The 26504-nt window shown below is 37.0% G+C and overlaps 2 protein-coding genes across 11 annotated transcripts in view; one reads left to right on the plus strand and one right to left on the minus strand.

Annotated features, from left to right (window-relative positions):
• Positions 1-3371: 3371 nt before the first annotated feature.
• On the minus strand, positions 3372-19580 carry ZCRB1 (zinc finger CCHC-type and RNA binding motif containing 1). 3 transcript variants are annotated; one of them, XM_046013501.1, is made up of 9 exons: positions 19403-19580; positions 18264-18349; positions 15977-16005; positions 14263-14352; positions 10235-10346; positions 9786-9893; positions 6091-6203; positions 5917-5992; positions 3372-4498 (listed from the first exon to the last, which is right to left on the minus strand). In XM_046013501.1, the coding sequence occupies exons 5-9, from the start codon at positions 10334-10336 to the stop codon at positions 4367-4369; spliced, it is 531 nt and encodes a 176-aa protein (XP_045869457.1). In that variant the 5' UTR covers positions 10337-10346; positions 14263-14352; positions 15977-16005; positions 18264-18349; positions 19403-19580; the 3' UTR covers positions 3372-4366. The 3 variants fall into 3 exon arrangements, with proteins under 3 accessions (XP_045869457.1, XP_045869456.1, XP_045869455.1); XM_046013499.1 differs by lacking the exon at positions 14263-14352 and having other exon boundaries at positions 3377-4498; XM_046013500.1 differs by lacking the exons at positions 14263-14352; positions 15977-16005 and having other exon boundaries at positions 3373-4498.
• Positions 19581-19631: 51 nt separating this feature from the next.
• The window catches only part of PPHLN1 (periphilin 1), a 162892-nt gene continuing 156019 nt past the window's right edge, over positions 19632-26504 (plus strand). For 3 of the 8 annotated variants that reach the window (XM_046013307.1, XM_046013308.1, XM_046013311.1), the window contains exons 1-2: positions 19675-19706; positions 26420-26462. In XM_046013307.1, the coding sequence (XP_045869263.1) occupies position 26462 (1 nt within the window). In that variant the 5' untranslated portion in view covers positions 19675-19706; positions 26420-26461. Of the gene's footprint in view, positions 19707-20337; positions 20608-26419; positions 26463-26504 lie in introns of all 8 variants that reach the window. The other 5 variants (XM_046013306.1, XM_046013310.1, XM_046013305.1 and 2 more) reach the window with 4 other exon arrangements.

Raw genomic sequence — 26504 nt, forward strand, 5'->3', positions numbered from 1 at the left:
CAAGCCAAAGGCAGCTGCTAAACCAACTGAGCCACCTAGGTGCCCCACCCCCTCTGGTTTCTTAAGTGGAAGCATAGGTTGTTGATTTGACAACTTTCATTTTTTAAAAATTTTTTAAACAATTTTTAAAAAAGATTTTATTTATTTCTTTGACAGAGATCACAACTAGGCAGAGAGGCAGGCAGAGAGAGAGGGGGAAGCAGGCTCCCTGCTGAGCAGAGAGCCCTATGTGGGGCTGGATCCCAGAACCCTGAGATCATGACCTGAGCTGAAGGCAGAAGCTTATCCACCTGAGCCACCCAGGTGCCCCAACACCTTTCATATTTTCTAATATTGGTGTTTAAATCCTATAAGCACTGATTTGGCTACATCCCATAAATTTTGAAATCATTTTTTATTATAATTCAGGTCAAGATATTTTTTAATTTCCTTGATTTTTTTTGACCCATGTATTATACAGAAGTGTATTGTTTAATTTCCAAATTTTTTGAATTTCTTTTTTTTTTTTTAAAGATTTTATTTATTTATTTGACAGATAGAGATCACAAGTAGGGACAGAGACAGGCAGAGAGAGAGAGGGAGGAGGAAGCAGGCTCCCTGCCAAGCAGAGAGCCCGATGCGGGGATCGATCCCAGGACCCTGGGATCATGACCTGAGCGGAAGGCAGAGGCTTTAACCCACTGAGCCACCCAGGCGCCCCTTTTGAATTTCTTAAATTGAGAGAAATCTGTTGTTGATTTCTAGCTTAATACCATTATGATTAGGAATATACTTTGCATGTTTCTAGCCTTTTAAATTCATCAAGACTTGTTTCATAGACTAAGATTCTATTCATCTGCCAGAATGATGCGTATGTGCTTGAAAAGATTGTGTATTCTGTTATTTTGTATGGAATGTTCTGTTGATATGTTAGGTCAAGTTAGATGATAGCACTGATTATTCTATATCCTTGTTATTTTTCCAGTTGCACTATCATTTTTGAGAGTGAGTTATTGAAGTATCCAACATTTTTGTTGTCTATTTCTTCTTTCAGCTCTGTCAGTTTTTGCTTTATGCATTATGGGCTTTGCTGTTAGGTATATGTATGTTCACAATTGTTTTATCTTCCTGACAAATTGATCCTTTTATCATTATAAAATGTCCCTCTTTATGTCTAGTAATATTTTTATTCAAGTCTATTTTATCTAATATTAGTATGGTCATGTTTGCTCTCTTTTGGTTATCAGTTGCATTGTATGTCTTTTTCATTCTTTTATTTTCAGTCTATTTGGGTCTTTGAATTAAAAGTTTGTCTCTTGTAGGGGCGCCTGGGTGGCTCAGTGGTTTAGGCCGCTGCCTTCGGCTCAGGTCATGATCTCAGGGTCCTGGGATCGAGTCCCTCATCGGGCTCTCTGCTTGGCAGGGAGCCTGCTTCCTTCTCACTCTCTCTGCCTGCCTCTCTGCCTACTTGTGATCTCTTTCTGTCAAATAAATAAATAAAATCTTAAAAAAAAAAAAAAGTTTGTCTCTTGTAGACAGTATAGATTTGGATCTTGTTTTTTATCCAATCTGACAATCTCTGAATTTTGGAGTGTTTAATCCATTCACATTAAATATTATTATCAAACTAGTTGGATTTGTATCTGCCCATTTGCTATGTTTTCTGTATTACTTGTGTATTTTTTTTGTTCCTCTGTTCTCCCTTTACTGCTTTTGTTGATATTAAATAGGTATTCTCTAGTATACCATTTTAACTCCTTTGCTGATTTTCTTAAGTCATATTTTTGGGGTGCCTCGGTAGCTCAGTTGTTTAAGCATCTGACTTTTGATTTCAGCTCTGGTAATGATCTTAGGGTCGTGAGATTGAGCCCCACGTTGGGCTCCATGCTCCATGCAGAGTATGCTTGAGATACTCTTTTTCTGCCCCTCCCCTGGCTCTCTCTCAAATAAATAAAATCTTTTTTAAAAAATCAAAAATTAAAAAAATTAAGAATCTTATTTTAGTGGTTGATTTGGAGGTTAAAATATGCATCTTATTTTATCAGAACCAATTTCAGACTAGTGCTTACTCAATTCCAGTAAAGTATAGTCACGTTGCCCTGATATTTGTACTATAGTCATAGGTTATATATCTCTAGATTGTAAACGCAGCATACAGAGTTCTAATTATTGCTTCATACAATGGTATGCCTTTTAAAGAAGAGAAGGAAGGAAAAAAAATATATGTGTAGAGTCTTTTAAAAAATTTTTATTTTTATTTGATGGAGAGAGAGGGATCACAAGTAGGCAGAGAGGCAGGCAGAGAGGGGGAAACAGGCTTCCCGCTGAGCAGAGAGCCCGATATGGGGCCCAATGCCAGGACTCTGAGATCATGACCTTGAGCCGAAGGCAGAGGCTTAACCCACTGAGCCACCCAGGTGCTCCTATACTGCTTCTTATCATTACCTACGTAATAGCTTTAGTCATGTTCTTTATTTCTTTGTATGGATCTAAGATACAATTTAGCATCATCTCCTTTCAGCCTGAAGAAATTCCTTTAATATTTCTTAACAAATGTATGGAGAAAAGATTCACATGACATAAAATCCATCCATTATTGTATACAATTCAGTGATTTCTAGTATATTTACAGATATGTGCAATCATCATCACCATTTTAGAACATTTTTTGTCACCTCAAAAAGAAACCCTATACCTGTTATGAGACTAGCATCTCTCATATCTTTTCCTTTCCCGCCTCAGCCCTAAACAACCACTTACCTATTTTCTACCTCTGTAGATTTTCCTATTCTGGACTTAAATGTGAATGGAATCATATCATATTATTTTGTGGCTGGCTTCTTTCACTCAGCATAATGCTTCCAGGTTCATTCATATTGTAGCATGTATCAGTACTTCATTCCTTTTTATTCATGAATAGTATTCCATTGTGTGTAGCAATTTAAAAATCACAAGGCGACATTTAAGTGAAATCTTGGAAGAGAGGAGGGAGCGTGTCTTATAGCAGTCAGGAGAAAGAATGGTCAAACTGACAGTGCAGCCATTCACAAAGGTCCTGAAGTGGGTGCTTGCTTGCTTGCCTGCCTGCCTGGTGCATTGGAAAGAAGGTAATGAGACCAGTGTGGCAGCAGCAGAGTAACCTAGAACGTGAATCATCAGTGATGAAGTGCCAGAGATAGCCCTTCTTTTGAGATCTCATATATAGGTTATTGCAGGAATTTTAGCTTTTATTTTGTGGAAGATAAAAAGATAAGGGAGACTCTTGAGCGGAGGGTTATATCTAGCTTAGTTTTAAAAGGATCATTCTTATTTTGTGATTTTGTTTTTTGAGTATAGTTGACACACATTAGTTTCAGGTGTACAACTTAGTGATTTGACAAGTTGATACATTATGCCACGTTCACCACAGGAATAGTCATAAATAAGAAGTATAATAAAGGAAGATAGGAGACAATTATTAACTCTACAAAAATGTAATCTCAGCATACTCATTGACTCAGAGGTGGGCAGTATTTACATGGTCATAAAAGAAAAACAGTAAATATGGACCTAACCAAAATTTTTTACATAGCCATATTGGGAGATGGAGTAGGGTGGAAGGTGTGTAGTAGTACAGGAGACTGAAAAAATCTCCACTTACCCCTTTATGAATTAAGTGGCAGAAATATATGTATTTTATATAGCAATATATAGGTACATATGAAAAGAAACAGCTAAAAAAGTTTGTTACTTCTGGGGAATGGCTCTTGGTGCCAAAGGTGCACCAGACAAATGATTGCTGTTTGGTTATAAGCCTTTGAAAGCTACTTTACTTTGTATTTTATGGGTGATTATGATAAATTCAGGTTGGGATAAAGCTAAAAGAAATAAGATGGCAAACACCCACCCATATTTAAAAACAAAATTCTCTTGAAAATTTTATTAACATTTAATAACAATAAATCAGTAAGCATTTTCCAGTCTTCCTGAAGTTTTTGTCTTAAAGATGAAATTTACTTCAAATGTCTTCATGTAAACCAATCAGACATGAATAAACTTTTATAATGAGCTTCCCAAACGCATCTTTTTAATATTGGTCTTTTTTCTTGGGATGACAATGGCAATACTATGACAGTATTAAGATTTCTTTTTAATTCAAATGAACTGTTTTCAAGATTAATGGTTACTAGCAAATCTTGATTTTTATTACTCTGCTAAGGCAAGATAAAACATGATACTTTAAAATTATTTTCAATTTCCTATGAACATATTTTATAGTAAAAAAATTATTTGGTACTATGTGGTTTTTATGCTTAAATTCTAAAAGTAATCTTTAATTTCAACTGAACTTGGTACCCTAAGACTTGAAAAAGTTTTTTTAAATGATATTTACATAATGAATACAATTTTAATCACTCAGTTCTTCCTCATCACTGAAATATGTGCTTTTCTTTATTCTTGGGCGTCTTGAATCATCTGATGTTGAGGGACCTCCCGAACTGGGTTTCCATTTTTTCTGTTCTTCTTCAATTTTGGCTTGCTGTAATGTGAGTCAGGAAACAAATGAAACAAAACCAAACCAGGAGTGTGTTTAACATTATTTACAGTGTATTAATTCAAAACATGGCAAAACCATAAATGCCAACAATTCCCATCTTCCAGCCCATGCAGACAATTCTACTTCATGAGGAGACCCCTCCTGCAACCCCAAGTGATCTTGCAGTTTCACTGTGTTACTCAAAATTATTCTAGGAATCTTCTACTAATTAACAGGTACATGAAATGAAGCCTATTTGCCATCTTTGCTGGATGTGGGAATGTTTTATAAAACACATTAGTTTGGGGCGCCTGGGTGGCTCAGTGGATTAAGCCGCTGCCTTCAGCTCAGGTCATGATCTCAGGGTCCTGGGATCGAGCCCCGCATCGGGCTCTCTGCTCTGCAGGGAGCCTGCTTCCTCCTCTCTTTCTGCCTGCCTCTCTGCCTACTTGTGATCTCTCTCTCTGTCAAATAAATAAATAAAATCTTTAAAAAACAACAACAAAAAAAACCAAAAAAAACCACATTAGTTAACTAAAAGGAAAAATTAATGTATGTCTTTGTAATTTATCAATTAAAACATTAAAGTAACTTTTTTTAGAAAATTAGGAGATTATATGGCATTCAAAAATGTTTCATATTTTCTTGTATTAGGACTTTTAATGGTCAAAAATAAGTTTTTGGTTTTGTTTTGAAGTGAAGTTTCAAACAGAATATATCTTCTAATAAAATCTTCTCTGGCTAAAGTCACTTTAATCAAATATTTCTGATCAATTCCAAAACAAAATCAGATTAAGATTTTTTTTTTTTAAAAGATTTTATTTATTTATTTGATGGAGAGAGATCACAAGTAGGCAGAGAGGCAGGCAGAGAGAGAGGAGGAAGCAGGCTCCCTGCGGAGCAGAGAGCCCGATGCGGGGCTCGATCCCAGGACCCTGAGATCATGACCTGAGCCGAAGGCAGCGGCTTAATCCACTGAGCCACCCAGGCGCCCCCAGATTAAGATCTTAAAAATGTTGTAGGGCTCTTAAAATCTAGAAAGAACCAATGGGACTTTTTCTATCACACTGCTCTAAAGACCTTAGAGAAACAGCCTGTCTCCTAAAGAGGTAAAGGGAAGAGACGAAGATTACCAAGAGATGATCAATAAAGTAAGCAAGAAATATAAGATGATTAACCCAAGGCACTTAGAGCATTATTTTTTTTTTTTAATTTTATTTATTTGACAGAGAGAGATCACAAGTAGACAGAGAGGCAGGCAGAGAGAGAGAGAGGGAAGCAGGCCCCTGCTGAGCAGAGAGCCCGATGTGGGACTCGATCCCAGCATCCCGAGATCATGACCTGAGCCGAAGGCAGTGGCTTAACCCACTGAGCCACCCAGGCGCCCCACTTATAGCATTATTAAAAGAACTGTTTAATACCTGGAAAGCTATGGCCTGACTAAGACTGTCAAGAGCAGGATCTTCCCCTTCATCTTCACTTTCTTCTACTTCTTCACTAAATTATTGAAAAGAAAAAATCAGAATGTACTCAAGCAATCGTATAAAGATAGAAAAAAATACAATAATGCATTTAGTAAGTGTAGATATACATACATTTCTTCTTCTGGTTCAGGAATTTTCTTTTTCTTCTTTTTCTCTTTCTTCTTTGGAGGTTCCCGTTCTCCAAGCATATTTTTAGGGCAGGCGTAACTTAAGTGTCCACTTTCCTTTTGTTTCACATTAAAAAGAAAAGGAAAAAAGCTGTATTTGTTAATGTTATTAACAGAAACTTGCATTGTACCCTATGACTGAGGTTTTAGAACTTAAAAAAGAATACTGTCACACTGGGAATATACATGAATAAGTAAACAAAACCTATTTAATATTTAAAAGAAAGAGATTATGATATTATAACCCATAATAAGCTACTTTAACAATAACGGAATATTTTAGTAGTTTCACTAAGAACAAAAGTAGTATTCATCCCTCAAACATTTTAAATCTCAAGACTCAGGGTATAAAACAATTCAAAATTTAAATGGATCACCCACCTTCAATGTAAAAATTTTAAGGTTCTATTTGATAAAATGGGGATGAAACCTTCCTGTTAACTTCTAAGATGCTGCTTAGTATCACTTTAAAAGCAAATGGACTCTCTCTCTCTCTCAAATAAATAAATCTTTAAAAAAGCGGGGGCACTGGTTGGCACTGTTGGTTAAGCATCCAACTCTTGTTTTTGGCCCAGATCCTGCATTGGGCTCCATGCTCAGCATGAAGTCTGCTTAAGACACGCTTTCCTTTTGCTCCCCGCCCCCTTCTCCCTGCTGCACTCTCTCTCTCTCAGATAATCTTTAAAAAAAGGTAAAATTTAAAGTCTTTCTCACTTTTCCTATTAATTTCATGCTCCTCCCTTCATATCTAGATTATATCTGCACTGTCCAATTATGGTAGCCACTAATTGTAATTCTCTTGTGACTACTGAGAACTTGTCTGAATTGATATGCATTGTAAGGGTAAACTACATCCTGGATTTTGAAGACAATAAGAAAAAAAGAATGTATGGAGGGTATGTGCTATGGTGAGTGCTGTGAAGTGTGTAAACCTGGCGATTCACAGACCTGTACCCCTGGGGCTAATAATACAATGTATGTTAATTAAAGAAATAATTAAAAAAAGAAAAAAGAATGTAAAATATTTTAATTTTTGAAAATATTAATTACATATTAAAATGATAATATTTTGGATATATATTGGGTTATGATAATAAAGGATATATGAATTTTTGCCTATTTCTTTTTTTTTTTTAAAGATTTTATTTATTTTTTTGACAGACAGAGATCACAAGTAGGCAGAGAAGCAGGCAGAGAGAGAGAGGAGGAAGCAGGCTCCCTGCGGAGCAGAGTCCGATGTGGGGTTCGATCCCAGGACCCTGGGACATGACCTGAGCTGAAGGCGGAGGCTTAACCCACTGAGCCACCCAGGTGCCCCGCCTATTTCTTTTTTTGATGTGGCTACTACACAAATCAGAATTACATTTATGACTGGAGTAACGTTATAATGAACCATAACATGGTTCAGTTGTAAAACATGAGGCAACGAACTACAATCTGAACATTAGCTCACTAAATATACTGATGAATAATATGGAAGAGTAAGGGTGTGGGGAGAGATTCAACCAGGATTAGAACAATAGGAGAGAAAAATCATCATACTTTTCAAGTATATTTTAGAAAGCATCAGATAGACTATCTACTTTATTTTATTTATTTATTTTTAAAAAAGATTTTATTTATTTATTTGACAGACAGAGATCACAAGTAGGCAGAGAGGCAGACACAGACAGAGAGAAGGAAACAGGCTCCCTGCAGGGGTCTCTGGGATCATGCCCTGAGCCAAAGGCAGAGGCTTTAACCCATTGAGCCACCCAAACGCCCCAGACTATGTACTTTAAATAGACATCAAATAGACATGGTTGAACCCAAGAGATGTTACTGTTAACAAACTGCTAAGTGAATGCACTTAGACAAGCATTTTCCAAACTGCTTTTGGAATAATATCAACATATTCCATATATAAAAATGGTTTCTTAATGAAATAAGGGAAAACCAGGCTAAATAAATGCAAACATATTTTGGGGAGGCGAAAATTTAAGAAATATAAAAATGTACAAAGTATAATATTACAAATTTATGGATCCATAAACTAAAAAGACAGATTAACAGATTCATCCAGGATTTCTCAGATAATTTGTTATTTACTGTGAGTATGAGGATACACAGTAATCTATTTGACCATAACTACTCCTCCCTTCCTTCCTTTTTTCCTTTTTAACAAAACTCAGGGCTCTAGAACACAGTTTACATTAACTTAAGAGGTGTTAGAATCACAGGAATTGACAGAATGTGCCGTCCAGCTATCCAACTATCTGTTTATCTCTTTTCAGGGAGGAAGGGGTAGAGTATGGCAGTGAAGGGAATGACTCCTACCCATTTCTTTGTATCTTTCACTGATTTTGTAGCCAGGAAAATGTCTCACAGTAATCCTCTCCCCAGCTCTCCATTAGTACCTTTGGATCCCATTTTTTTAAGTACTTTATATAGGCATTTTGGAAACTGACAACAATGAGTCCCAGACCAATATCCTCTTGGCACCATCTCCATTATGGGCCTTGTGCAAAACTGTTTTGTGGCTATATATTTTCCTACTCACCAAAAGTTTAAATGGGTAATGATAAACTATAAGAACTAGGTAAGAAAATTTGGGGATAGTTCAGTTACAAACATTAGCAGTATTAATAGAAAAAAAATACCTTTGGGGCACCTGGGTAACTCAGTTGTTAAGCATCTGCCTTCGGCTCAGAGGTCATGATCCCAGGGTTCTGGGATCGAGTTCTGCATCGGGCTTCCTGCTCAGTGGGAAGTCTGCCTTTTCCCTCTCTCACTACCCTTACTTGTGTTCCCCCTCTTGCTGTGTCTCTGTCAAATAAATAAGTAAAATCTTTTAAAAAACAGCTTTAAAACACATTACCCCAAAAGGGATAGGTTGATCACACGATGTTTATACTGAACTGTGATGCTTAAACACTGGCAAGCTATTATAGGCACAAGCAGTAGTCCATTAACCCAAAAATTTATGGGTCACTAAATCTTTTAAGACAGTAGTAAGTAATTAGCTTGGTGCTTTTTTTTTTTTTTTTAAGATTTTATTTATTTATTTGAGAGAGAGCAAGACAGCATAGGCAGGGGGAGCAGCACAGGGAGAGGGAGAAGCAGGCTCCCCGCTAAGCAGGGAGCCCCATGCGGGGCTAAATCCCAGGAATCTGGGATTACAACCTGAGTCGAAGGCAGACACTCAAGTAACTAAGCCACCCAGGCATTCCAGTCTGGTGCTTTTTAAAAAAAGATTTTATTTATTTATTTGAGAGAGAGGGGGAGAGAGCACAAGCAGGGGGAACAGTAGAGGGAGAAGGAGAAGCAGACTACTCACTGAGCAGGGAGCCCGATGCGGGGCTCGATCCCAGGACCCTGAGATGATCTGAGTTGAAGGCAGCTGCTTAACCAACTAAGCCACCCAGGTGGCCAAGCCTGACTTAGAAACTGGAGAAAATACCACTCTGTATTATCTAATTCAGGTTCTTTACATACTACATTTCAATTGAGTCTACTTAGATAAGTTGAGAGTTCCAAAGTAAAACTTTTATAACCTGGTTTTAGCCAGCCAGAAGTTTTAGAGAGAACAAATAGAACACTGATATGAAATATACCTTCAAACAAACTCAGAAAATTACATGAAGTTTTAGGTATACTCACCCCACATTCATAACACTTAGATTTGTCAAAGTAGTTTCGTCTTCGGATGAACTCAGCTGCTCTTCCATTATCGATAGCAATGCTTGCTTTTATTACTCTACCAAATAACTAAACCAGAGAAATGTAAATGCAGGAGGATGTATTTCAGTGAAAACTAAAACTACAGTTATTTGATTCCATTTTCCTTAAACTTTCAATTCCATTTATTTGATTACTTTATCAATTGCCTAGTCAGGTATGACAAATAACATCCTATAGAAGAGATTCTTATTCCTTAGATTCTGCCAGTATTTTGGGAACCAATATAGTTTTCACCTCTTTTCTATAAATGAAATGCCCTCAAAATCGACTGCTATCCATGACTTGATCATCCACTGTATCCCCTCATTTTTGGCTTGGATGAACAAAGGCTTTTGGATTAAAAATCTTGTTGGAAATGAATGGCTTACCTGTTTGTTGTTTATTGCTCTGGTACAGTTTTGTGCAGAGTCTTTATCCAAAAACAAAATAAATGCAACCCCTTTACTCTTCCTGGTATCTTTATCTTTCATTATAGTAACCCTTAAAGCATAAACAAATAGCCAGTTAAAAATAATGAGGCAGCAATAAATAAAAAAGATATTAATAAATACTTAGAAAACTCATGGGTTAGAAAAACATTTACAGAATAAGAGAAATCAATATGCTTGACAAATCAAAGTCATGGGATATCAAGAAGAATGGAAATGAGAAAATGTGATACTGATTTAACAAAAGTGAGCACAGCTCTCATAGGACTACCACCTGAAAAGTCAAACATTAATCAGAGGTTGAAGGATGAAGTAAACAGAGAGACAATAAAATCTTGAAAAGTAAGCATAATTCCTCTTTTCCACTAATGCCCTCACTTTGCAGAAACAAAACAAAACAAAACAGGTATTATTTTCAACACAAAAAGTAAAATGATTTACTTATTTTTTTCTAGGCTTTAGAATCGAATTATATTTCTGATATTCTCTTTTTAAAGTTTTAATTTAAATTCCAGTTAGTTAACATACAGTGTAATAGTTTCAGGTGTACAATACAGTGATTCAACACTTACATACAACACCCAGTGCTCATCACAGCAAGTGGCCTCCTTAATCCTGATCACCTTAAGAATCTCCAGTTCATACCATCCAAGGTACTTAAGCGATAGGGATGGTGCTAAGAGCACAGAGCCTGTTCTTTCTGATCCTTTATACATCCTTAGTCCTTGTGACTCTTGCTCATGATATGTCATTAAATGTAGCTTAAAAATCAGTGTTCAACAGGGCTCTTCAGAGAAATGGCTGATTCCAAGGATGGATAGGGTAGGTACAAGAGCTTTAAATATGTACTTAGAAAAAGGAAAGGAGTACTTAAAAAAAAAAAAAAGATGGGGCATGGCACAGTAGTACAGAAGCCAGCTAAAAGGAGCTCTCATTGGCCATATCTAGGACAATTTGAGTACTAAAATAATTAAATACAACAATGAATAATAAACCACAGAATAAAAGAAGGAATTTATAAGTCCATATTAATAATAAATAAATAAATGAAGGAAAAGGGATGGTTTTGGTTTACAGCAGAATGTCAAGGGAAGTGCTAGAGTTGGAAAATCACTATTTGCAACAATCATAGTAAAGACTGGCTCAGGCAAGAAGATGATTTGTTGATGAACAAATACTAAATCTAAAATGTAATTTTGGGGCATCTGGGTGACTCCGTCAGTTAAGTGTCCCAACTCTTGATTTTGGCTCATATCACAATCTCAGGGTTGTGAGATTGGGTCCACATTGTGCTCTGTGCTGGAAGTGGAGCTTAAGATTCTCTCTCTTTCTCTCCCTCCACTCCCTCCCTCTGGTCGCAAGTGCACGCTCTCTCTTTCTAAAAATAAATAAGTAAATCTTCAAAATAAAAAATGAAATTTTTATGTAGAACAAGATATCTACATTGTCTTAAAAGTGTTTCTAACTGACTGTATTTGTTGCAAAGGGGAAAAGATATTTATAAAGTGAAGAAATTGGTGAACACCTTGGCTGGGCCATTAGAATTATTATCACTAATGAGGGACACATGGACACTATATAAATCTAGATGTGAAACCCTCAGAATAAATATTATCTATATAGCTACCAGTCAAAAGTATATAAAACCGCAACATAATCATGAGGCAATATTAGGAAAACACAAAATGAGGGGGGGAAAAGATGAGAGAGAGCTATATTCTCTATAAATGTTCCAGTTAAAGGGGTTTAAAAAAAAGGACAATTAAAATCAACACCTAACTTTAAACGATACTAGAGGGGAAAAGTTCTATATGGAACACTATTAGGTCAACTAACAAAACTGGAACATGGATGATTGATTCAATAAAAGTATTTTATCAGTGTAATTTATGAATTTGGTAACCATACTGTGATTATATAATATATAACCCTATTTTTAGGAAATACATCCTTAAGTATTTAGGAGTAAAAGGCAATGATGTGTATAACTTATCCCCAAATAACTCACAAAAAAAATTGTGTGTATACATACATACATACATACATGTGCATACACAGACACATACACACATGAGGAGAGACAGGGCAAATGATAAAGTAAATGGGGCAAAATGTTAACAGGTGAATCTGGGTAAAGGATATTTTAATGTTCTTTCTACTGTTTTTGCAACTTTTTCTGAATTTGCAAATATTTTCAAACAGTAAAAAAAAGACAATATTCAACACAAAGCATAATAATTGACAAAGCTTGTTTAGAGTCACCACAGTTACTAAGGATATGAAAGAAAGTTTTCAACCAATTTTGAAAGAAATATGAAATAGTTACTTTATCTTTTTGGAATTTTCATGTATTTGTGAAGGTCAGTTAAAGTCATTAATCATTTTTTTCTAAAGTAGTATTTCAGAAGTGTTAGCTTTCAAAGTCATCCTCAGTTAATGATGTCTCTTAGCTGTCTCCTTTTTTTCATTTCCCCAGCTTTTCTTGTTCGCAGTGGCACTGCTTTTCAACAGTGTATTTCTTACTAGTTCCCTTGATGTTAATGCTCTCATATACCACTGAGAAAATTTCCACTTAAGGAGTAAATAAAATCACGTCATTCTGCTGCTCAAAAATCTTTGATTCTTCAAGTTGCCTATTCTTGGTCTTGAATCAATATCCTTTATGCTTTAGTTCCCACCTCCCTCGTCTTTCACTACTTTTACTCACAAACTATGAGGGCTAGCAACAACAAACTACTCAATAGTTCATGGACTTCTCCAAATTGATGCCTCTATTCACATGTCTTCTATCTCCTTTCAACTCTCAGTCTTTGCCCATCAAAACTGGACTCATTCTTCGCAGCTCAGAACATGTCAGTTCTCTAATCTCTTTAACTGGAAATAATTTCTCTTGCTTTGTGCTAGTCTCCACTGAAGTCTGTTTATGTATAAACAATGCCTTATCAGACCCATTTTAATATAAACTCCTTTAAGGTTGTCTCTGTAACCTCTAGTATACCTACCTCAATATGTTAAAACGAAAAGACAGATACAAATGGGAAACTGGTTTCTCAAGAGTACACCTAGTTGTTTATTCATGTGGTCATGTAGTCAGTCATGCCATTAGCTTCAAGCCCAGGCACATTAAGCACTGATAATTAAAGGCCCTAGGACAAGGTTTTTACCTTCAGAAAAAAAGCTTAGAGTCTAGAGGTAAGGAAATCTATAAACCAATTAAAATACACTACTTTGACAGAAATATGTTCTATGGTAACAGAAAAAAAATGATTACACCAGAGATTCTTATTCCCAAGTTTGTCAGGAGATGTATTCATTTAAGGACATAATATGAAACATGTACTCTTCTGGGAAACCTTGGTGTCATCCATAACACCCCTTTCTCACTCACCCAACCCTTACATTCACAGTAAGTATGTCATTAAATATTACCCACTTTACAGCCTAACGATCATCTGACCATCTCTCAAATCTGTCCAGCATCTGCCTCTCCATCTATACAGTCTTAGTGCACATTACTCCCCCCTAGGCTATTGTTACAGCTTTTTGACTGGTCTGCCAGCATCTACTCGTTTCCCTCCAGTCTAATCTCTATACTGAAGCCAGAATAAGCTTCTAAAAATTCAAATCATGTTTCTCCTTCATTTAAAATTCTATACCAGCGAATTCTTGGAATTCTTAGGATGAAAACCAAATATCTTGTAACATGGCCGAGAAGCAAGATGAGGAACCTGCTTCCATCTCTAGACCCATTTTGCACTTTCTCCCTCTTATTCATCTCTAGTTATACTGGCCTTCTGTTTCGTGATCTAACTTTATTTTCTCTTGACCTAGGGCTTTTGCACAAGGTATTCCCTCTACCTAAAATGTTCTCCACATTCTTTTTGCCTACTTAAATCTTACTCAGCCTATTCAAAGGATACTGACTTAGGTTAACCTACCCTGACTATCCAGACTAGATCATGTCTTACCTGTTTATAGGTGCTTATAGCTCTGTCTTTGACTTCATAGCATTCTCATGATTTATAATTAATGTTTGTATGGAAATTCATTCAGAGATTCTGACAGATGGGAAAAACCAAGAAAAGGTAATGGTATGGTTAAAGGAGCAGGCTCTGAAATCAAATTGTTGGATTTCAAATCTTGTCTCCACCACTAGCAATATGTTTAAGTATATTGTGTGCTTCAGTTTTGTTATTTATAATATTAAGATAGTAACAGTATTTTACCTTAAAAGGTAGTTGTGAGAACTTAATGAATTAATACGTAAGAATATTAGAACACTGCCGGCATATTTATGTTTTCACTGTTACATATCATCATTATTAGTGATCTGACTGGTAATAACGACTATTCAGAATTCTGAAGATCCATGCGTGGCTTGGGTGGCTCAGTTGGTTTGGCGTCTGCCTTCAGCTCAGCTCATGGGTCCTGGGACTGAGCCCCACATGGGGTTCCCTGCTCAGCAGGGAGTCTGCTTCTCCCTCTCCCTCTGCCTCCTCCTCTAGCTCCTACTACTATCTTTGTCTCTTTCTCAAATAAAGAAATAAAAATCTTAAAAAAAATTCTGAAGACCCAAAAATTTACCTAGAAGCATTTTTGATGATTTTCTTACCATTTATCCAAAGCTAGAAAAAAACTGGCCAAGATAAATATGCTCTAAATTCTCGGGATTTTAAATACAATTTCAAATTTATACCAAAATATACATAATTGATTATAAGATAATTAGAATGACAATATCTTGTTTTTACTTTTTTGCCCGATAATATAGGTCCATGTTTGATTTAAAATAGTGAATTAAATATAAGAAGTTCCTTTTATCCTTTTGTAACTCTCAGCCCCAACTGATAATATCATCCCTACCATTTCTGTATGTTTCCAATCTTTCCAGTGATCTCTAAACTTTCTATGAAAGTAGAGAATATGTTTTCTATATATTTATTAGTCTCATAAGCATTTTGCATGTCATATGCATTGAAATATTTTTTACATTCTACTTGACAAATGAAAATCCACTTCTGATATACTTGATAACACACATTCTAATAACCAAAATATGTATTTAATCAGAGTCTTTACATCTTATATTGGATAACAGATTCAGTTTTAATTCTTAGTAATATGGTTAAGAAATTATTGTTTAAATAAATTGTATATAAAGGATATCATGAGATCATTAGATATGAGGGTGTATCTTTCAAGTACATGGTAAGATGTTTACAGTATAATGTCAAGTTTTAAAAAAGACAACAAAATCGCATGTATAGAATCGAGTCTTTTTTTTTTTTTTTTAAAGATTTTATTTATTTATGTGACAGATAGAGATTACAAGCAGGCAGAGAGGCAGGCAGAGAGAGAAGGGGAAGCAGGCTCCCCGCAGAGCAGAGAGCCTGATGCGGGGCTTGATCCCAGGACCCTGGGATCATGACCTGGGCCGAAGGCAGAGGCTTTAACCCACTGAGCTACCCAGGCGCCCCTATAGAATCGAGTCTTAAAAAAACTGTCTATATGTTTACATATTCAGAAAAATGACTGAAATATACAAAAAAACGTTAACAGCAGTATTTTTTCTTTGTTATATCGAATATCGGTTTTATTGAAAAATAGTAAATCTTAAAAAATGGAAAAGTAAATTCAGATAAACTTTTAAATGAGGTTTCAAAATACAATGTTAATACTTACTTTACAACTTTGCCATACTTGGAAAATATCTGAAATAAAAGACCACATAATACTTTACAATTAAATTTTAAGTCATAAGAAACATTAAATTTTCAGGCTATATAAACTGACCATGTTCTTTGTTAAAGTTTGTGAAAAATTCTGGCCTTTATTCTATAAAGCAGGCCCTAGAAGATATATTTTTTTCAGTGACTAGAATAATACTCATATTTTTGTTATTGGAGTCACAGGTATCTGCCTCAATTTCTAAATTTCTAACAAAAGAGCGCAAATGGCGGAAAAAAACCCCACTCTTTATGGGCGGTAGATTAAAGGCATACACATTGCACAGCTGCTAGTGTTCCTCTGGTATATCCATGCAATTATCAACCCCACCATAACCCCAGAGAAATCATGTGCTTCAAATATCAATGTTGTGGAATATCATTATTACTAGCCAACTCCATTAAGCAATCTGTTTCAGAAGACAGATCCTTAGACTGCTCATAAAACAAAACATAAAACAAAAAAGCTTCTGTAATAAAAATTCATTTGCATCAGTCTCCATCCCTCTGCCCATTCTTTTTTTTTTTTTTTTTTGACAGAGAGAGAGGGATCACAAGTAGGCAGAGGGGCAGACAGAGAGAGAGAGGGGAAAGTAGGCTTCCTGCTGAGCAGTGAGCCCGATGCGGGGCTCCATCCCAGGACCCTGAGATCTTGACCTGAGCCAAAGGCAGAGGCTTAACCCACTGAGCCACCCAGGCGCCCCCCCCCCCCGCCCATTCTTAAAATGTTGGTGGTTCTTTACTGTTGGCCCTATCTTTCCTTTTACATCTACATCTTCAACCTAAGCAATCTCATCTATTTCTGTTTCAGCCACTACATATATGGTAATAGTTCCTATTTATTATATCTTAGAAAAGTCTTTCAGAAATATTAATATATGCAATTAATAACAAATTGAGTTTTATGATTAAGTTGTGTAATGCTGGAATATAATATAATTGGATTGCAGTGTTAGAAACACTGAATCTTGGAGTCCAAAAGAGTCTTGTGTGTAACACTTTCTAATGGCTTCTCATTTCACTCAGAATCCTTACTATTATCTGTGTAAGCCCTATGTGGCATCCCTGCATAGGCTTACTTTCCTCTGACTGCCCTTCCTCTCTCTCCACTTGATTTACTCTGTGCCTGACATGCTTTCCCTCCAGACATCTACACAGCTGTCTCTTACTTCTTTTAGGTCTTTATTCAGAAGTTATATTTTCAATAAGGGTGTTAGACTGCTCATGTAAAATCTGACCTCCATTCCCAACCTGATGTTTAATAACCTTTATTTTTCTCCTTAGCTCCTGATATCTTAGCATTAATTTTGTATCCAAAAAACAGAATAGCATTAGAGTTTTTTATATTTCACATTCTTTTATCTTGCTATGGTGCCAAGATGGATTTTCATCTTTGTGTTCCTTGATGTATTCTTAGTACCTGTAAGAGTGCTCAGCATATGGTAAGTGTTCAATAAATACAGACATATCTCTATATGGAGACAAGGAAAGAAGCTAAAGTGCATTTTATCTTTTATTCTTTGAGACTCAGGCTATCTCAGTTAAGTAATTAATCAAATACTATGTAATACCTATGCAGCATCTTCTCTGTACTTATCTACCCAAAGAGGCAGAGAGAAGAGGGCACATTTGGAGTAAAGAATGTATGTCATTCCTTCCATTTCCTCTCAACCACTCATCTACAGGACAGGGACAGCAGGAAATTTTGTTCTCTGTAAGGTAAAGAGGTGAAAGAAGATTTTGGATCCTCCAGCCCCACACCCTTTCATCATCCCACCCTGAACTGAAAACAACAGTAAGCTGTTAGGTTTCTGCCATATATATAAAATTAAAATAACCTTTCAAGACCCAAGATCAGTCAGAATTTGAGGGTTAGTAAAGGGATCTGTTTGCTTTCATCAGCCCTTTCCTCCAAAACCTCTACCCCACCATTTTCAAAAAACCAAGTAAGCACGAAGGAAAAATTAGCCTATCACAAGTTGTTCCTGTTTCATTATGCTACCTGTGTCTTCTGTGTTTAAAAAGAAGTTACTCTCTATGAAAGCACTGTAAACTCTTTGGAAATTACAAAATTGTCTTTTTTTTTTTTTTACTTATGTTTGCAACAGAAGTCTTTGCTATTGATGGCTCAAGTGCATTGTAATGTAGTTATTAAGAATTTTGCTAAAGAGAACTGTTTGCTTAAGCTTTATCTGTACCACAGAAAGAGAATTCAGAAGACAATTGTATTAAAAGTCACTTACCCGGTATAAGTCATTGTTGGTCAGGGAAAAGGGCAAGTTGGATACATACACTGTGCTTTTACTTGGGGCCAATCCACCACTCATTTCTATAAAGGAAAACAAACCGAGAAGCAATCTAAACCAAGTATTCTTCATTCCAAGCAGAACCAGTGTATATAATCATTGATTTAATTATGCCAGATTTAATACACCTTCCTCGCTTTTTTTAGGATTAAAAACAATTACTCCAGCTGGGTGAATTAAGGGATTTCTTTTCCCCAGATATTACTGCAAAGAGCTTTCTGGTCTTTCTTTCAAGTAGAGTCCTTAACCATTATAGTGCTGGATTATGGTATGAAGGCAGAATATGTTTAAAACAGAAAAATAAAAAATTCTTGAGGCTTCACTTAACCTTCCCTCAGGCCAAGGGTAAAAAACTGCTTTTGAAAACGTTTAATATCATGCCTACCACATCAGAAAGAGCCTGCTAGCTCAGAAAGAACCTTAGCCACTTATTTTCATTAATGCTTTGGTCTGGGGTACTATTTTTGGTTTTCTTGATATTTTTCTTTGCAGTGGTGTTAAGAGAAAATTTTAACCTCACATTTTGATGCTGTAAAATTCAAATAACTAATTTTGCATATTATTGGTAAATAATGAAGTGATACATTTTTACATACCGTATAGGTTTCCGTGCCTTGAAAGATACTGATTTGTATATGTATTTTTAGATTACAAGTGTAATTTGTAACTAATTTTTATAGCGTATTTTACAAAGCAGATTATCCATGAAAAGTACATCATACTCAACAAGGTTCAAACTTCGATTTAAAAAGCTTGTGTGCTGTGTATATGAGATGGGGGGTAGGGCCCATCACAAATGGCAAAATACTGACCGTGGGACATGCCAAGTCGCGGAGTAATAGGAAAACTGCCTGATGCTTGAGATATTTCTTGGGAATCTATTAGGCAAGTTCCCACTTATTAGACAAGTTTCCCATCTGAAACTATGAGTTACCGTTCTGGGGAGAACTGCGACGGCGGGCAACGGCAAATGGTCCGGAATAAAAAGTGTGGCGGGGAGAGGGGCAAATCGTTTTCGCGGCCGGGTCTCGGGAGGGGTTTGCTGGAAGAAAGGCCGCAGCTGAGGAGGCGTTTACCTTTAGGTGGGGCGGACCTGGGAAACTAGAGCGCGAGCCCACGACTCAGTTGGGGCTCAACCCGAACTCTTCCTCGTCCCCCGCTGGGGCCTTGGCATCACGGGTCCTAGGAGGGGTCAGACGCCGGAGAGTAGGAGGCAGCGACAGCAACGCCTCTTCCTGGCAGTAGCTAGACCCAGGCTCCGGGGGCGGGCCCAGAGGAGGCGCTTTTGCTTACGTCTTTGAGCGCGCCGGAAGTGCCTGCTTAGGAGAGGGCGACGAGCCGACGACTACATTTACGGGGTCTCCCGGCCGCCCAGAGTCGGTGAGCTCATTTTACCTTTCCACGAGGTGGACAGGGCCGGGCTCTGCTACAGGCCGAGTCGAGCGAGCGGGCGAGCGGGCGTGGGGTGTTTTCTGTGGCGGGAGTTGGAGTCTTCCGTTGCATTTGAATTGTGCAGTAATTCTGCCCTTGGCGGTGGAGGGTGTAGAGACGCAGTGGAGTTTGGAATAAAGGAAACTCTTGAGTCTGAGACATAGGTTTGCTTCTCTTTAGCGCCTTATTATGCAGAAAGAGGACTGAACTAGGTTAACTTCAGTGACCCAAGATCAGTTAGAAAGTCGGTAAATTTAAAGAATGTTCAATGTACTCAGTTAAGTGTTAGGCACTTTGAGAGCTGCAAAAAAAAAAAAAAAAAAAAAAAAAAAAACAAGTGCAAAACAGGGCTTTTTCTGGCAGATATCTCAGTCTAGTTGAGACAGGGTCAACTCGGATTTACAGAATGACTCATCTTGAGTTAGTATGGACAAATGTTGGACTACTTGGCGTCTTTTTCCGTCCTGTAAATCTATATTGGGCATACACTGTTTTTTCTCTTAAGAGGAGATAACGGGGCTGTCATTCCTACAGAAAAATCAGGAACTAATGCAAGGTAGTTTATACTTCTACCCACCAGCACACACAGACCAGGCCTCTAACCATTCCTTGGAAGCCTGCGTGCCAGCACCCTGGAATCCAGAGCCTCTCCTGGAGTCTGCACAATCCAGATTGAAGCTGATGTCTTCTAGAGAGAACGAAGTGCATCCAGGGCGCAGCTGAATTTTGAGAGGCCCGAATGCCTCCACATCCACCAGGGGACTGCTGGGACTAATTCTCTTGGCAAACTTGTGGCCAACCAAAACTACCATGCTTCACATACCCGTTATTTCTGGTTACCGCCCAAGATGTAAGCCCCTTTGGTCTTCTTTGCTACATCCTGTCCCCATGCTGCTTTGTACTTCCTCTCTCTTGATTTAGGCTAGCGCTGCTTTTCCTTCCTTTTCTTACACATTTCACCCCTCAACACAGCAGCTGAGCTCACTGAAACCTCTGTTCCCTGCTTAACAAACTGTTACATACTCTACTGCTTTATGGAAATTCTCTTTCATCTCCTGACCATAACTAACACTTGGGTTTTTGCCTCCTGCCCTTTCAATTGAGTCCTTTCTCTGACACCTGCATTTAAGGTTAAGTGATGACTGTACCTGTATGGAACTGATTTCACTTCCTCAGACCCCCGCCCCCAGGGTCTTTGTGGAGGTTCTTTTCTCTCTCTGAGGCATTTGATTTCTCTGATCTTTCTTCTACCTCTCTGTGGATAATCCCTACACCTGCTAAGGGTTTCACTTTCCCTGTTAGTTTCTCTGAGGGATATTTTGTAACTTCCCCCCAGAGAGATTTAGGTACCCTTGCCATGTGCTAAGTGCCCTCTACTTTCCTCATCCTAGCACTTACCACATGTGTGCTAATTAATTGCTTGTGCTAATTAATTGGTTGTCTCTTTGCCTTCTTCATTAATCTAGGCTGTTATTTTCTTGTTTATTTTTGTAATTCCACTGCCCATTAGGCAGGTAGGTTTTATTTGATTGCAACTGCTGCAGATATAGTCTCAGAAGTCAGGCAGTTGACATGTCATATGACTTTAAAATGTAAGAACCTTTGGAAAGGGATCAGCTGGTACTTTAGCTTCAGTTGGTTGTGGCTGTATGAGAATATGATTCCAGTGTTGCCAGAGCATGTAAGTTTTTCAATAATAGTTGGAAAATATGGTTTTGGAAAGTGATATCTCCCAGTTTTCAAGTGTTTTCAGTGGAATAACACTTTATTACAAACAAAAACAAAACCAAACCCAAAAAACCCTGGGCCAGATACTTGTCACATGCAGCCTATCAGTCACCAGTTTGGGATCCTTTTTATTGTGGTAGGGCTTAGAATTGGGCTTTGTGGAGAATACTAGACTTTGAGCTTCATCTTCATGGATAGTTAGAAGTTGAATGAATACTGTAGATTGAGAAATACATCAAAAAACTCCAGGATGTTGTGTGTGTTACTTTGTGGCACAGTGAGGAGTCTGGCCTGCATGACATTTTTGGGAGAGAACAGGAGTTTAGGTGAGATGATAGAGGGTAGAGGAATTTGGCTTTGTTACAGTTAATTGATGTGAAACAATTTGGATTCTTGATCTGGGAAACTTCAGTTATGGGTGATGTATTAGCAAAGTTGACTTAGTATCCTTTTTTTTTAAAGGTGGAGTGGAGAGGAGAATTGAAACTAGAAGGAGGTTGAGCAGTTAAGATTGTAATCTTTATCCTGGTGTGAAGTAAGATTTAGATTTATAAACATATATAGGTAAACATCTGGTAATTTGGTCTATTTTTATAATTTCAGTTACTTGATCACTTACACTGAACAATCCAAAATCTCCTAAATATTTAACACAATATAGTGGAGCTTATTTAAGAGGAATCCTTAAAGCACTGAAAAATCAAGTAATTTATGAAACTAGCCTGTGTGCCAGCAGCCTGGAATTCATACTTTAAGTTATATGGTGGTTATGAAGGAATCAGTAGTCTCCTTAAGCGTCATTCTCCTTTAATCTGTTTAGTATACTGCCAGGTTAATCTTCTGGAATGGCATTTCCCCCTATACCTTATTTCTAGGCTTAGAAGCCTATGGTGAGCTTCTCTAGCTGCTTGCTTTGTATTAGCATTTAATGCATTTGAATGTGTTCTGTCTTTGCCTGTTACCTTTGTGAAGCAATGTGATATGATGAAAAGGGCTTGGGATTTGAAGTCCTGCAGACCTGAATGATTCCAAGCTTTGGCTCTGGGATTGAGTTTTTCAGAGCCTCTGTGCTCCTTGTGGAATAGAAGAGATAATATCTATTAAAGGGGAGGAAATGAAAGCTTGTTGAATTCCTATGCAAGCTTACTTTCCATTCCTTTGCAATGCAAATCTTCTGTTCTAATCATTTGCAACTTTCTCAGACACATTTTCCATAATTATAATTCTTTTACCTTTTTTTGGATTCCGCTATCATTCATCCACATTTAAGCAATCTCTGAAGAGTCTATTTAAATTTTCTTGGCTTTCTTAACTACCATTTCCTACATTTATCTCCCTGAGCACAGAACAGTGGTTGATTTTAGTAGATATTTTGCTCTATTTTACCATGTTAATTGACATCAGTATTAGTTTTTTTTATAGACCTTCACTAATTATGTTCTAAAATTCATTTTTAGTTGTCTGAAATTATAAACATTTTTCAATAAAGAATAGTAATAATCTAGTTTATGGGTTGAAGTCAGTTCTTAAAAGCTTCTTGCTTCAATTTAGAATGTCTGGAATATGTTTACCTTGCTTTAAGGTCAGTGGATCTCATACTGAGATGAGTTTAAGTTGTTTTTTTTTTTTTTAAGATCTATTTCGTTGAGAGAGCATGAACAGGGCAAAGGGCAGAAGGAGAAGCAGGCTCTCTTCTGAGCAGGGATCACCTCCTCCCCACAGGGCTAGATCCCAGGACTCTGGGATCACGACTTGAGCCAAAGGCAGACGCTTAAGCAAATGAGCCACCTAGGCACCCAAGTTTAAGATTTTTTTAATAAAGTGTCAGCATTCCACCCCAGGCCAATTATATAGGGATTACAGAGGCTAGGGCCGAAGCATTTGTATTTTTAAAGCTCTTTGGGCTGCCTGGATGGCTCAGTTGGTTGAGTGTCTGCCTTTGGCTCAGGCCATGATCTCAGGATCCTGGGATCAAGCCCACATCGGGCTCTCTGCTCAGTGTTAAGTCTGCTTCTCCCTCTCCCTCTGTGATCTTTAGCTTTCACTCTCTCAAATAAATAAATAAAATTGTAAAAAAAAAAAAATACATTTCTTTAGATAATCTAAAGTGCAGCCAGGGCTAACCAACTGCTTTAGGTGCTAGAGCCAACGAATTCTCATTGATAACCTTTCTTTCAAAAATGAAGTGACATTTGTATCATGAGAAATATATAGAGCCAAAATCTTAAAAAAAAAATATATATATATATATATATATTTTTAAGTATTCTCTGTACCCAACGTGGGGCTCAGACTCACAACCCAGAGATCAAGAGTCCCATGCTCCATGGACTGAGCCATCTAGGAGCTCCAGGAGCCATAATTTAATAGTGCTTATTGGAAGTTTTCTGAATACAGGTTTGCCTTACTCTCTGAAACCTTTCATAAGTTAAATGGCATTAAGGAAAGAGTCAGTTAATGCATTGTAAATGAAAATCTTTGGATTTCTTTTGGTTAGTGAAAACAGGTACTAAGCAGGTCTTTTGTAAAAGCGAAGTGACATAAGGTGAATTTTCAGGTAGCTGGGGGATATCTGTAATGAAAAGATACAAACCACTGTTTAGGTTCCCTGGAATGGCTCATATGGTGATCATATGAATAATCTATCTATTTATTTGGCCAATATTTAATAAGTACCTTTACCTTGCTAAGCAATAGGAGTAAGAAAGGTAATTGCCTTTGCAATGGTGTTTAGTTTGGGAGGGAGGACTGGAGGAAAAGTAAAGTGCTTTGTTATATAGCACTATTCTAGCAGGATGCCTTAAGAAGCCCAAAGAAAGAACAACTTTGTTCTTTCTGGAGAATATAAGAAAAGCTGACATTTAAGTTGAATCCTGATGAATTACTCTAATCAGCATGGTGTAAGAGAATACAAGGTTTATAATCTAGAACTAGTTATTAGCAAACTTCTAAATGAAGCTTACATTCTCTAGACTGAATTCTAATCCGTTCTCTGCCTAATTGTGATATAGAGGGTCCTTTAATTTTTCAGTTCTATTCTTCGGTTTTCATATCCTGTGGATCCGAGAACTTGATTGGAATACTTCTGAGACTCCACTAATGGATGATTAGTGATTACACAGTAACATGATCACTTAAGTGAGAAAGCATCTTTGCTTCAATTTAGCTGATTGGCTTCTAGTTGTGGGATGGGTCAATTTCCTAAATCTGGATAATGTTATAAACAACATGTGCTACTAATCAGAAGGCTGCTGAATAGATTATCTTTTCCCTTTTTTGTTCTCTTAATTAAAGATCCAGCTTAAGACTTACCTTCTTTATAGTCCAGTATGTATGTATGTAATCATCAAACTGTGTCTTCTCTTTTGTTTTACAAACAGTACGAGGTTGTGTATGGAATATTTTATTTATACTCCTCTTTCCCTAATTATATAGATTTCTTAAGGATGAAGGATGTTTAATAATTTGACATGAGCCTCACCAGTGCTGCTGGATTTTGGCGGGGGGGGGGGCGGGGGGAGGTGTTTTATCTTTGCGAAGCCTAATTATTTTGCTCCACCATTCTCTGTTTAGTCTTACTAAAATGTCAGTATCTTTTGGAAGTTTTTTTCCTTTGTTTTTGTGGGCAGGGGAATGGGTTGAATGGGAGATAGGTATTAAGGAGGGCACTTGCTGTGACAAGCACCAGGTGCCATATGTAAGTGATGAATCACGAAATCCTACACGTGAAACCAACATGATGCTGTATGTTACCTAACTTGTATTTAAATAAAAACTTGGATTAAGTAGAAAGAATAATCAAGAAAAAAAGTGCCCCATGACAGCAATACCACTAGTGTGTATATATTTTTAGTTTTATATTGTGTTCTATTTTTATGTTCTTAATTCTGAAAATATATAGTGATTTTTTAAAAGTTATCTATTTATTTAAAGATTTTATTTATTTGACAGAGCATGTGCATGCATGAGCAGCGGGTAGGGGCAGAGGGAGAGGAAGAAGGAAAGAAGCAAACTCCCTGCTGAGCAGGGAGCCTTTGTGGGGTTGGATCTGGGACCCTGGGATCATGACCTGAGCCGAAGGTTGACGCTTAACTAACTGAGCCACCTAGGCACCCCTTGGGAGAAAATTTTAAAAAGTCCTTTGTTGTTGGAAATACAGGCTTCGAGTTCTGGAATGAAGTCATAGAAGTAAAAAGCACAGCATAGAGAATATAGTCACTGATATTATTGTAACAGTGATGTATGGTGACTCCATACAGACTAATCCGTTCTCTGCCTAATTGTGATATAGAGGGTCCTTTAATACAGCTACAGATGGTAGCTCCACTTGTGAGCATAGCATAATGTATTAATTACTGTGTCATATACCTGAAAGTAATGTAATGTTGGGTGTCAACTATACTAAAAAAATTTGGAAAAACGAAAAGTTCTCCATCAAATTTTTATCTAGTAAGTTTAGTGTTCTTTGATGAATTGATGATTCTTGCCTTGATTTTGAGATGACATGTTCATGGGACTATTTATTGCCAATATAAAACTGTAAGGATTTCCAGACTAAGGGTGCTAGAATTTTTTTCAATCTGTGAGTTATTTTAATCTTAATATTCTAGATAAAAATCACCTTAAACACCAAATGCAATTCTTTCAGAGATAAGGATAAGAGAGATTCCCTGCCAAGTTCTCAACTAGCAAAATTAGGACTAGAATTCTTTAATATAATTCGGTTGTTCTTATGAAACTTGGGTGGCCTCTGGTGGTCAAAATAAAATCTTCTGTTTTTAAAGATGTCTTTGGAGGGAGTTTGGCTTATTAATGGTCATAATTTTTTTTATTTTGAGAGCTCTATTTAAACATATAATGGTTATTTTTTCTCCATTGGTTGGTTTATACAGACACAAATCCTTATGTCTGTATTTTTCCCCCCTCTCCTGCAGGAGATTGTTGAAAACTTTAAATTTGATTCCTGAAAGGACTCAAGTAAGTAGTATAGTAGTTATTCTTATGTGTTTTTTATGGGAA

This window comes from Meles meles, chromosome 7, assembly GCF_922984935.1.
Source record: "Meles meles chromosome 7, mMelMel3.1 paternal haplotype, whole genome shotgun sequence".
In the NCBI taxonomy this organism is placed as follows: domain Eukaryota; kingdom Metazoa; phylum Chordata; class Mammalia; order Carnivora; family Mustelidae; genus Meles; species Meles meles.

Bases quoted from the DNA above. Each gene is read 5' to 3' on its own strand.
- ZCRB1 (XM_046013499.1), bottom strand. From the start codon at position 18,347: ATGAGTGGTGGATTGGCCCCAAGTAAAAGCACAGTGTATGTATCCAAC. The intron at 9,894-10,234 runs GTAAGCCATTCA...TCTCTGGTTTAG, and splicing joins GAGCAATAAACAACAAACAG to TTATTTGGTAGAGTAATAAA. The intron at 6,204-9,785 runs GTGAGTATACCT...GTGAAACAAAAG, and splicing joins CTAAGTGTTATGAATGTGGG to GAAAGTGGACACTTAAGTTA.